At 44.3% G+C, this 12225-nt stretch overlaps 1 protein-coding gene across 6 annotated transcripts in view; it reads left to right on the forward strand.

Annotated features, from left to right (window-relative positions):
• The window catches only part of SMARCA2 (SWI/SNF related, matrix associated, actin dependent regulator of chromatin, subfamily a, member 2), a 604189-nt gene that overhangs the window by 378822 nt on the left and 213142 nt on the right, over window positions 1-12225 (forward strand). For all 6 annotated transcript variants that reach the window (XM_033925235.1, XM_033925226.1, XM_033925254.1 and 3 more), the window contains exon 26: window positions 3021-3248. In XM_033925235.1, the coding sequence (XP_033781126.1) occupies window positions 3021-3248 (228 nt within the window). The remainder of the gene's footprint in view (window positions 1-3020; window positions 3249-12225) is intronic.

A 12225-nucleotide genomic window follows, 5' to 3' on the forward strand; every position in this document is an offset into this window, starting at 1 on the left:
ATCACCTACAAAACAGGTATTGGTAAGTGCTCCAGTGGTAATTCTTTGTTATGACAGAAAATGTATAATGGTGGCAATTCCATATAACTGGATACGACTTCTCAGTATACAAATAAGCAAAATATATATCTGGCTTATAAAGTAAGTACAGTGTTCACATACACTCAGAATTGTGAAATTTGATCAAGAGCGTTAGCTCCTATAGCCAAACCCACTGCCCCATCACTGTGCATGACTTATTTTGAAAAAAAGCTTGAAATGAACACTGTTCAAATGCTCAACTTATTTTCAATGGCAAAAGAGAGAAAGAAGTTTCCACTTAGCTTTCAACTGTGTCCGCAGGTTCCGACATGGACCATGTTTCGAAATTCTTTCTCAAGGGACTGCTCAAAATGCCAAGGAAATAAGAGTGGTGTGATACAGGCAAAACACCTTATAATCTGTGGATTAAAATATAAAATGTCACTCACGTGTGATTACACAACAACCATTATTAAAGAGAAAATGTATAATACAACTCTTCAAAAGGCAACACAGGAAAAAGTTAGAAAGGGTACTTGCCATATACATAACGTTACTTTACTTCACTGCTTCAGTCATATGACGGCTGTAGAGCCGCCGAGTAAACTACTGGCTTAAATACCAAAGGTAAATGTGCTGACATAGTCCCAAGAAAGGAGGGGCTACGCACAGCTCAGCTGAGCCTGATCAAACTGTCAGAGAGTGAATAGTAAAACCCGGAACTGGACTTAACTGCAGAAGAACTACAAAAAAGCCTAATCAAACTGTCAGAGAGTGAATAGTAAAACCCGGAACTGGACTTAACTGCAGAAGAACTACAAAAAAGCTTGCCATTCTATCTCACTATTCAAGCCTTCAGGATGTAACGTGTGCAATTTAAGAATTAGATGTTCCTTGAACCATAAGGTACGGGAAAGATCCCCTCCTCGTGAGAGTTTGGGGGCTTCTACTGCTAAAAAAAGAAAATCTGCAATGGTATGTTGCTTGTCCACCCAATGTTGCACTAAAGGTGCTTCCAATTTTTTGGTGCGGATCTTACTTAGATGTTCGGCAATCCTGAGTTTGATACTACGGGACGTCTGACCAATATAAAGTAACAAGCAGGGGCATTGGACTATGTATGCAACCCCCTGGGTCTCACAATTGGTAGACATATGGAGAGCTTTCTTTGTAACCCAATTCGGCAATGAGAGCTGAGAAGTGTAGTGCTGTATTGACAAAATTTGCAGTGACCACATGGTTGGTGTCCACTATAAATGATGGGTTCCCCTGTAGGCATAAATTGAGACCACACTAACTGTTGTTTTAAATTGGGTCCCTTAGAAAACGCAAATCTGAGCAAATTTTGAAACTCAGGATGATATTGCATAATGCTCCAATGCTGTTTAATAATTCGCTTGATTTTAAATGCATAATTAGAGTGGGGTAATACACACACTATAGAACACTCAGATGTCTGATATTGTGAATGTAGGAGAATGCCCCGGGGGTGTTAAAAGCTCTTTTGTATGCTTTCTTAATAGTACTTGGGTATCCCTGTTCTAGAAATCTTTTTGTCATGTCCTGGGACTTAATGACAAAATCTTCTTGAGTAGAACACAATCTTTTGAGTCTAAGAAATTGCACTGTTGGAATATTATCCTTCAAGTGTTTAGGATGGAAACTATCATAACTCAGCAAATTGTTGCAGTCGGCTTGTTTCCTGTATATTGTAGTAGTGAAGGAACCCTTGGAAAGAGCAATAGTTAGGTTTAAAAATGAAATATGATCATGGCGGTGGGTTTGACTATAGGAGCTAACGCTCTTGGTCAAATTTCACAATTCTGAGTGTATGTGAACACTTTACTTACTTTATAAGCCATATATATATTTTGCTTATTTGAATACTGAGAAGTCTTATCCAGTTATACAGTATTACTTTGACTTCTTTGCCCTTTAAGCTACGACAACACACACCCTCTACTATAGCCAGTGTAACTTAGTCAGCAATTCCATATAGACATTGCTAAAAGAAATAGAAAATTGGCCATTTTCTGGCTGCGGTAAAAATGACCTTAGCGCTTGAGGAAAAGCCTGCATAATAGCGCACTGAAGCCACTTTTTACTGCAGTTTCTGGGTTTCTAATGGAGCAGAAGTATATAAACTGAAGTTCCCTAGTATTGCTAGTTATATACTAGACTATGCTAATATTTATTTTATATATAGATTTTATTCCCATCTATAAACCTAAATACACTGCATCTCTCACTACTTTTTCCAAATCACTTATTAATGACGTGTCTTCTCAAGACACAAGATATATTGGCAGCAGTAAAGGAAGTCTTATTTCACTCTGGATCTTGCTGAGATTTTTAGACTTTTTGGCTTCAACAATTCACATCATGCATCTCCATTTGAGACGAACCCAATGTATATTTAGCTTGCAGTGAAATCATGTCACTTAAGGACTTTCCAGCATACTAGAAATTCTGTTTTGATGGTTCTCTCTCATTTCTATTTAAATTTGTATCACTATAATTACTTATGTAAACCGCTGTGAACTTCATGGAGGTATTGGCGGTATACAAATAAAAATTGTATTGTATTGTATTTCTATTTGAACACCTGCATATCTATACAAGTTTGGATTCTTGATTACAAAAGTGTTCAGCTTAAGTTGGGGATCTCAGAGTTGGAGAGTGTTAATATTCTGTTTTAGAAGGAGATCAGAAATCGAAATAGTATCTGATGATTACTTTCTGTTTTGGAGCTAGGGATTCTTGTATTTTCTGATACCTTTAGTGACAAAACCTTGATAAACTCAGGAATGGGAACCTGGAATATTCTTCTGCATTTTTATCATTACCATTACTGGTCATTTTATGACCACAACTTTCAATCTTGCTTTATATGTTTGTTTTTAAATAGCCCCATGCCTTTTTTTTTTTTATTCAAATGTTAAATGATCTGCTTTCTTGTTAGAGAATTTAGCTTAACATATTTGTGTCCTATCAAATAGGATTTGCAAGCTCAAGACAGAGCACATCGAATTGGCCAACAGAATGAAGTTCGGGTACTACGATTATGCACTGTAAACAGTGTAGAAGAGAAGATTCTTGCTGCTGCTAAATATAAGCTGAATGTCGATCAGAAGGTCATCCAGGCAGGGATGTTTGATCAGAAATCTTCAAGCCATGAAAGGAGAGCTTTCTTACAAGCCATATTGGAACATGAGGAACAGAATGAGGTATGCTAGCAGCAATCTTGCTCTTTCTTAAAGAAAGAAGGGCTTTTTGCCGACATTTAATTGCATATACCAGTCTATGAACAGTAAAAAAAACAACTATTTTTCAGACGGTATTTAAAATTCTCAAGTTGTAATCTATTTTAACAATAGAGCTTCATGAAACTTTGTAAATAACCAGTGTCTTATTTTCAGGTTTTGTTTCCACACTGAGAAACACTCTAGTAGTCCTTTTTTAAATTATGTAACATAAATGAATGATTTGAATAATACTGTTTTGTTTTAATATTACCACTTAAGTAACTAAAGTTGGTTGACATAAGTTAGGTAGAAGAAAGTATACTGTTTTTCTAGAACATTAACTTTTTCACATTTTAAGAAAGTTAAGCGTTTCTTTACTAATATTGGTGATTATAGTTAGGTATAGGTATCTACTGTATATGTTATTAATAACCAGTAGCTTTCAACCCGGTCCTCAGGATCTACCTGGCAGGTTGGGTTTTCAAGTTATCCTTAATGAATATGCAGGAAATATACGAGCATGCATTTCCTCCATCGTATTCAAATATTCTAATGCATAGTTATTTTGGGTATCCTGAAAATCTGACTGACCAGATGGTTCCTGAGGACTGGGGTAAAAATAGAGCTATACTGAATAGCATATTTTATCTTAGATCAAGCAGGCAGCATATTCTCACATGTGGATGATGTTATCCACAAAGTCTGATACAGACAGTGCAAAAGTGTACTGGCCCTTTAAAAATCTCGAAATTGCCCCTAATGTGCATATGTTAGTGCCTTCCTGTCTGAAACCGGCTTGTGGGACTATCAGTTATTAGTTTTCTGCGGAGCAGAGAAGCTGTTCTTAGTTTCTTAAGTGCGCATATTTTGTACAAGCGTTTTATGCTTATATTTTGTACCTTCCTGCCATTTTTGTCATTTATTTGTATTTTCTTTCATTACATATAAATTTTTTTAAATTTTATTATTTTTTTGTTTTAGGCCTGCAGGCACTTTTCAGTCTCTTCTCAGGTCAGGAGCATTGACTTGTTTTCAGGTTACTACTTACTCGATCTCCCTGGAACACAAGTCTTTTGACGTTGCATCGGCGTTTTTTTCTTCCATGTCCAAAGTGCCTATCTGCTTCAAGTGATGCACTTGATGTCACAGGACCATTTCAGGCAAGGATCCACATAACTGATGTATCCAGTGTCTAGGTCCTCAACATTGGGATAATTCTTTCATGCTGTGCTCTAAGTTGCAGAAGAGGTCACTTAAGGCCAGGAAATTGCAGTTTGAAAAATTTTTCAGGTCAACTTCAACTGCATCGACTATGACTGGAGACTCTGATGCTGATCATTAACATCGATTGATACCCGTACTGATGACATCAACAAAACCTGCACTGGGGGAACTTTGTAAAAAAGACTAAAAAGCATAAACATATTTCCTTCTCTGAACAAGTATCTGCATCGTCCCAAGCGTCAATGCACCGATGCAAGATCTCCATCCTTACAATTTGCTGTCTCCTCTGAAATGTGCCTAGACATCGAGAATTTCAGACCTAAACGTCAATGTACAAGATTGACTGTCCAACATGCCCTGTATAGGAGATGATCTTTTTGAAAACTACAAGGAAGAAGCTACTCAAAGATCAAAAGACATACTGATTGCATGACCACCTTATCTTCTAAATCAACCCAGTCTTAAGCATCAAAGAGATATTCTACTATCTCCAGGTGTTCTACTTATTATGCCAAATGGATGTATAGCCAGCCTTCAATATCCACTCGCTGTTCAAATCCGAGGTGACCCAGACAACAGAGGCAGCAGATGACCCAGCTACAGTCTCATCTCAAACAATAGCAATCTTTTTGACTTCATGCTAGAGAGCATTGCCAGAATTTCTCAACCTTTACCTCAAACTCTCCCCATAGGAGGTTGACTTGCCCACTATTCTCATTGGTGGTCCCTGATAACATCAGATCAATGAGTCCTTCAAGTGGTGAGTCAGGGCTTTGCCCTTTGTTTCTAGAAAATACCTCCAAACCATCCTCCAAAAGAGTCCTCTTTCAACTCCCATCAGGAGCTCAGACCTTCTCCAGCTCATTGCCACAGAACAAGTATCTATGTATTAGAATGGCCAAGGATTCTACTCAAAAGTATTTTCTCATTCCAAAAAAGTCTAGAAGTCTCCATCCTATTCTGCACATCTACGCTCTCAACAAATACTTGGTGAAGGAGAAATTTTGCATGGGTTCTCTAATTTGTTCAAGTCCCTTTGCAATTCTTCGCAGTCCTCTTTAGTTTGGTGTCATCCGCAAATTTTATTATCTCACACTTCATCCCTGTTTGTAGATCATTTATAAATATATTAAATAGCAGCAGCCCGAGCACTGAGCCCTCCAGGGACACCACTCGTGACCCTGCTCCAGTCCGAGTAGTGGCCCTTCACTACCCTCTGTTTCCTACCCGCCAACCAGTTTCTGATCTATCTATGTACATCTCCTTCCATCCCATGGTTCTTCAGCTTCCAAAGTAGGCATTCATGGGGTATCAATAGAAGCTTCGTCAGCCGCAAACCTGAAGTCATAATGCCACTGTATAGAACCATGGTGAGACCTCATCTGGAGTACTGTGTGCAATTCTGGAGGCCACATTACCGTAAAGAGGTGCTTCGAGCTGAGTCGGTCCAGCGAATGGCCACTAGGAAGGTCTCTGGACTCAAGGGTCTCTCATACGAGGAAAGACTGGGCAAATTGCAGTTGTACTCTCTAGAGGAGCGCAGGGAAAGGGGTGACATGATTGAGACTTTTAAGTACGTCACAGGTTGTGTCGAGGTAGAAAACGATATATTCCTTCCCAAGGGACCCTCGGTCACAAGGGGGCACTCGCTCAAACTCAGGGGAGGGAAATTTAGAGGTGACATCAGGAAGTATTTCTTCACAGAAAGAGTGGTAGATCACTGGAACAAACTTCCGACGCAGGTAATCAAGGCCACAAGTGTGCTCGACTTTAAGAATAAATGGGACATCCACGTGGGATCCCTACGTGGGTCGAGCAGCACTCAGACTTAATGGGGTGGGTCAGTAGAGTGGGCAGACTTGATGGGCTGTAGCCCTTTTCTTCCGTCACCTTTCTATGTTTCTTTCTTTCTATGTTTCTACCTTGTCAAAGGCTTTTTGGAAATCTAGATGTATGATGTCTATGGGGTCTCCTCTGTCCATCCATTTGTTAATTACTTCGAAGAAGTGCAATAAGTTCGTTAGGCACAATCTCCCCTTGCAGAAACCATGTTGGCTGGTTATCAGAAGTTTGTTTCTTTCAAAATGTTCATCAATGTTGTCTTTTATCAGTGCTTCCGCCATTTTCCCTGGAACCGAGGTCAGACTCACCGGTCTGTAGTTTCCCGGGTCACCTTTTGATCCTTTTTTAAAGATGGGTGTAACGTTGGCTATCTTCCAATCCTCCAAGATCATGCCTGTTTTCAGGGATAGATTGCAAATTTACATAAGAACATAAGCATTGCCTCTGCCGAGTCAGACCATAGGTCCATCGTGCCCAGCAGTCCGCACCCGCGGCAGCCCCCCAGGTCCGTGACCTGTAAGTGATCCTTTACTTAAGACATTTTATCCTATATAGTACCCCTCTAACTATACCCCTCAATCCCCTTTTCCTTCAGGAACTTGTCCAACCCCTCTTTGAAACCCAAAATCGTACTCTGCTCTACCACCTCCTCCGGAAGCACATTCCAGGTATTTACCACCCTCTGTGTGAATGAATCTGTTCTGAATCTGTCTAGCTCGACTACAAATTTCATTAACGATCTTTACTAAGCCATTCATCACAGTTTTCAGTTCAGCAGAAAGCTTCTTTGCAGCTAGATGCTCCCAGTGGCATATGCAGTAAGTTGACAAGATTCCTGGGTGCCAACTTCCTGCAACTCTGATGCATTTCCTCCAGTCTAAGCCTTGCACTTGAAAATACTTATCAAGAGCATTAAGTATCTCAGAACTAGTAGTCCGTCCAGGTAAGTCAAGGCAACAAAGAAGTTCTTTCTGAAAGTCTTCCTCTTCACTATACCTCACAAAGTACAGTAAGATAGCATGGTTACTCACGTCGGTAGACTCATCAAGTTGAATTTCAAAATATCTCAATTTCTTTATCCCTTCTACAATTTGCATCGATATCCATGGTCATATCAACAATTCTCCTCTGAATTGTGGTATCCAACATGGATATAGCCTCTAGCTTTTTAGTGGCTTGAGGTCCCAAAATTTCTCGTACGACATCTAAGAGGCAGGGCTTTACTAACTCTTCATCCATCATAAATGATCGGAGAGCAACTAAATAAGCCACTTGAAGCAGTGACTTGTCATTATCATTTTCATTACACTTTTCTGAATTTTCATTTGATCATGTAATCAAAGACCAGTGGCTTATCAATAAAATCTCTATGCTTCGAATCAAATGACGAACAAGTTTAGAAGGTTTCATGGCGTCATTTGACAGAATTTCGGAACACACTACACACAAAGGCCGTGGCAATAGTTCACTGCCAGGTGCATAATAGAATCCAAGCATTTAAATACTCCTTATCGAATTGTCTAACACAGTTTCCTTTTGACTTTTTTGGTTTTGATATCGCACATTCTGGTAAGTATCGACATATTTCTTTTTCTTCGTTTTTTCTGAATTTGAAGTACTAGTACTTGGCACATTTTCGGAAGTATCACTACTTTTCTCTTGATTATTGTCTTTGCCTCTATTAAAAAATGTTAAAATGTTTTGCTGTTTGCATTTCTTTATTTCCATTTTGTAGAGTTTCAATTTTACAAAACAAAATAACACAATGTTAGGTAGGAAAGATACACGCTAGCGTAATTAAAGTAGGAAGCCAGATTAGCCATAAGCCCATGGATCGTGCACTCGACATAACGCACGTGATTTCGTCGTAGTGGAGGTGGCGCCCATGTCTACCGCGCACATTGCTAATTTACATGATTTGATTAAAATTCTTCACAGACCAGCAGGAAATTTTTGCAGACTGGCACCGGTCCACGGACCACCGGTTGAAGAACACTAAAGGTAGACCATCAGCCTTTTAGTTGCCTTCCTCTGGACTGACTGTATCCTGTATTATATCTTTTGGAAAGTGTGGTCACCAGTATTGTACACAATATTTAAAATGAAGGTACTCACTAGGGTCTTATACAGGGCATCAATTCCTCCTTTTTCCAACTGGCCATTCCTCTTCCTATGCACCCAAGCTACCTTATAGCCTTCACCATTGCCTTTTCAACCTGTTTGTATGAATTAGTGCTAACTGGAAGAGAGCTGATATTAGTGTCTGTAAGCCTGATTGCTATCTCTGTCCTACCAGGTATGTCCATATTTCACCCCTATTGGTCCTGCCCATGTCACAATGCATATAGAGCCCATGTCTCACTCCTTTGCCCTGCCTTCCTCTATAACCTCCATCCCTACAATCTATCCCTTCCTACCTTTTGAGCCTCATCAGTATTCATCCCTGATCCAAGCCCGACTCCATGTCTGCATCTATTTTGCTGCCTCTCAGTCTCTAACCCCACATGGTGTCTTTGTCTGTGTTTGTATACATGTTCAAGGGAGGTAGGGGTGGAACATAAAAAATAAACATGCTGTTTTTCAAGGGCCTTACCCCCTAGAGCTGTTCTGCTTTAACTAAAGATAGCTGCTAAAATGTTTTGAAATTTTTGACTAACTAGAGGTAGCACTTTTATCTCAAAATTGATGAAAATACATTTCTTTAGCACTCTCCAGACCAGTAGAGGTTAACTTTACGAATGGGTATATATCTAATCATGACCAGCAGGTGGAGACTGAAAACAAAACTTTGGGACAGTATATACTATCCTCCCTTCTCTATTTCCCTCAGTCTTCTTTCAGTCTCCAGCAGGATGTTGAGTGATCTGTACCCATCTCTCTTGGTAGGGCTGTTGGAATTTGTTTAGGGGTTTATTGTCCCTGTTTTTGGCCGGACGGAGCTTGGTCGGGCCCTGTTTGGGGGTTCGTCCGACCTCGGGGGTGTCAAACCCGGCGGGTCACGAGCGGGGTCCCTCCCCCCACTTCCTCCACCTCCCCACATTTTTTTAGAGGAGCCTCAGCAGTAAGCCTTGCCCCCTAAGTCAAGCAAGGCATATTGCTTCGAGAGCCTGTGGAGTCTGTTCTGTAAAAAAAAAAAATCCTGAGGTAGTGCTGGTCTGGAGGGTTGTTTCCCTTTAAGAAAACTGTATTTTACTGTATTTTTTCATGTAACCAGCACTATTTTTATAGCTTAGGTCGCGTATGGATGCAATTGTGCCCTTCTCCGGGGGAGTAGGCCCACAATTTTAGTCCAGCCGCGAGGCACCTCGCGGCCAGGCCTGAACTCGGCGGTTTGGGTCGGTGAGGTGGTGGAGCTCCGTCAGGCAGCGGCTGCAGGCGCCACAGTAGCTCCCCGCCGATGGTGCCGTCGCGAGTCGGCATGGAGGCAGTGGGGATAGCCCGGTCTTCCACCAACCGCCCACGGAGGGATTCCCCGAAGGATTCCCTCTCAGCTGATTTTTTGACAGCTGATGCCGACTTGCCTGTTTTAGCGGCTGAGACTGTTCAGTCTTCTCAGCCGCTACAGGCCATGGAGGGAGCATTTTTGGCGGGAACTTCGCCATTTTCTTTGTCTGGCCCCCTCCATTTTGTCTGCAACCTCAGGTGACCTTCCCCCTGTATGGCGAACACAGGGGCAGGTTTCAGCATGGACCCCTGCTGGGGCAGGGAGTCCCTGGGGACCCCCAGGGGTTTTTTTTTGCCCCCAATTTATTTTCTTTCTTTGTGCGGGACTTTTGGGGGTCCCACGTGCGCCTGGGGGGTTTCGGGGGGGGTTTCCCTCCGCGCCCCCTATGGCTTTGCCTCCCTCTTTTCGTTTTGGCGTCCCTCTTCCCTCCTCCCTCATCCAAGCGCCCGCGGGGGGGCTTGGATTGCGAATTGGTGGGCGGAGGAGCGTGTTGGCCTGGTTGAGGACCTGGCTGCTTTGGCGGGCTTCCAGGATCCTCTAGAGGGGACGCCTGTTGGCAGCGGGGCGGCGGGTTTCCCGTCTTCCAGAGCAGATGCGTCCGTGGTGCGCTTTTTATTCAGAGGGATGAGCTTTTAGACCTGTGTAGCAGGTCTCCTTGGTGCGGCATTTTTGCAGTGTCGCCGCCGGAGACCCCGCGTATGGGGGCCCCTCTGCTTCAGGGGGTCTGTCCTGTTTCCCGTTTTTTTCCTGTGCGTCAGGATTTGCGGGATTTTGTGTTGGCGCAGTGGCCTATGGGCGCAGTTTCGTTTGGTGTGCGCCTTGGCTCTTGGGTATCCCGTCCCGGAGGGAGGTGGGGCTACCTTAATTTCGCCAATGGGGAACGCGGTGGTCTCGGCACTTCCTAAGCGGCATACCGTGCCTGTTATGGACGGTTCTGCTCTTAGGGTCTCGGAGGAGCGTGCGTTAGAGACACTTCTTAAGTATGATTTTGATGTTTCTGCCTTTGGGGGTCCAGGCGGCTATTTGTGGGGAGCTAGTCGCTCGCGCCGTGTTTCGGTGGGCTGAGCGTGTCCTGGATCGAGAGTCTGATGACTGGTCTCTAGTGGATCAGGAGGTAGCGAAGATTGCGATGGCTGCCTCGTTTCCTCTCAGCTGCTCTTTATGACTTGGTGCGGATTTCGGCTAAGTCTATGGCGTGGCCGCGCGGCGTGTTTTGTGGCTGCGCGCTTGGGCGGCGGATTCTGCGTCCAATGCTAAGTTTACTAAAGTTCCCTTTAGGGGGTTCTTTTTGTTTGGAGAGGAATTAGATGAGTTGATTCAGACTCTGACGGACTCGAAGGTGCCCCGTCTGCCTGAGGACCGTGCCCGCCCTGCGTCTGGGTGTGGGGCTGCCCGGGGGCGTTTGCGGGAATTTCGCAAGTAACGCCCGGGGCGTGGGGCTGCTTCTTTCCCGGCTCAGGGTTTTTCCCGGGGTCGGTTCTTCCAGCGCATGCAGCCCTTTCGGGGGGCCCGTCGGGGGGCAGGGAATCCCTCCGACCGGTTCCCCCGCTTCCCGTCCTGCGCAATGACTCCTTGCCGGCGCCCCCTTTGGTTCCGGTGGGGGCCCGGCTGCGCAATTTTTTCCCCAAATGGGCCGAGATCGCGTACCGATCAGTGGGTCTTGAGGTGGTGCGGGACGGTTACGCTCTGGAGTTTACCCGCTCTCTGCCGGACCTTTTCCTCGCTTCTCCATGTCAGACTCCATGGAAGACGCAGGTTTTTCGTCAAACCCTTCAGCGTTTGCTAGATCTCGAGGCAGTGGTGCCGGTGCCCCCTACGGAGTGGGGCACCGGCAGGTACTCCATTTATTTTGTGGTGGCCATAAAGGAGGGGACCTTTCGGCCCATCCTGGATTTGAAAGGGGTCAACAGAGCTCTCAAGATTCCGTCTTTCCGCATGGAAACGCTGCGGTCGGTCTTTCTGGCGGTTCAGCCGGGGGAGTTTCTTACGTCTCTCGATCTGACGGAGGCCTACTTGCAGGTTCCAATTCGGGCCTCTCATCAGCGCTTCCTTCGCTTTGCGATCTTGGGGCGGCACTTTCAGTTCTGTGCGCTTCCCTTTGGTCTGGCCACGGCTCCTCGGACGCTCACCACGGTAATGGTGGTCGTCGCGGCAGCCTTGCGGTCGGTGGGCATCCTGGTTCACCCCTACCTGGACGACTGGTTGATTCGGGCAAAGTCGTTGCAGGAGAGCTCCCGGGTTACGGCTCGGGTGGTGGTGTTTCTCCGGTCGCTGGGCTGGGTGGTCAACCTTTCCAAGAGTCGGTTGGTCCCGGCTCAGCGTCTGGAGTGCCTTGGGGTTATGTTCGACACCTCCTTGGGGAAGGTCTTCCTTCCAGAGGCCCGGGTGAGCAAATTGCAATCTCAGATTCGCCTGCTTTTGGCGTCCCGGGGTTCTCGGGCGCGAGAT

The sequence above is a fragment of the Geotrypetes seraphini genome, chromosome 1, assembly GCF_902459505.1.
Source record: "Geotrypetes seraphini chromosome 1, aGeoSer1.1, whole genome shotgun sequence".
NCBI classification, from domain to species: domain Eukaryota; kingdom Metazoa; phylum Chordata; class Amphibia; order Gymnophiona; family Dermophiidae; genus Geotrypetes; species Geotrypetes seraphini.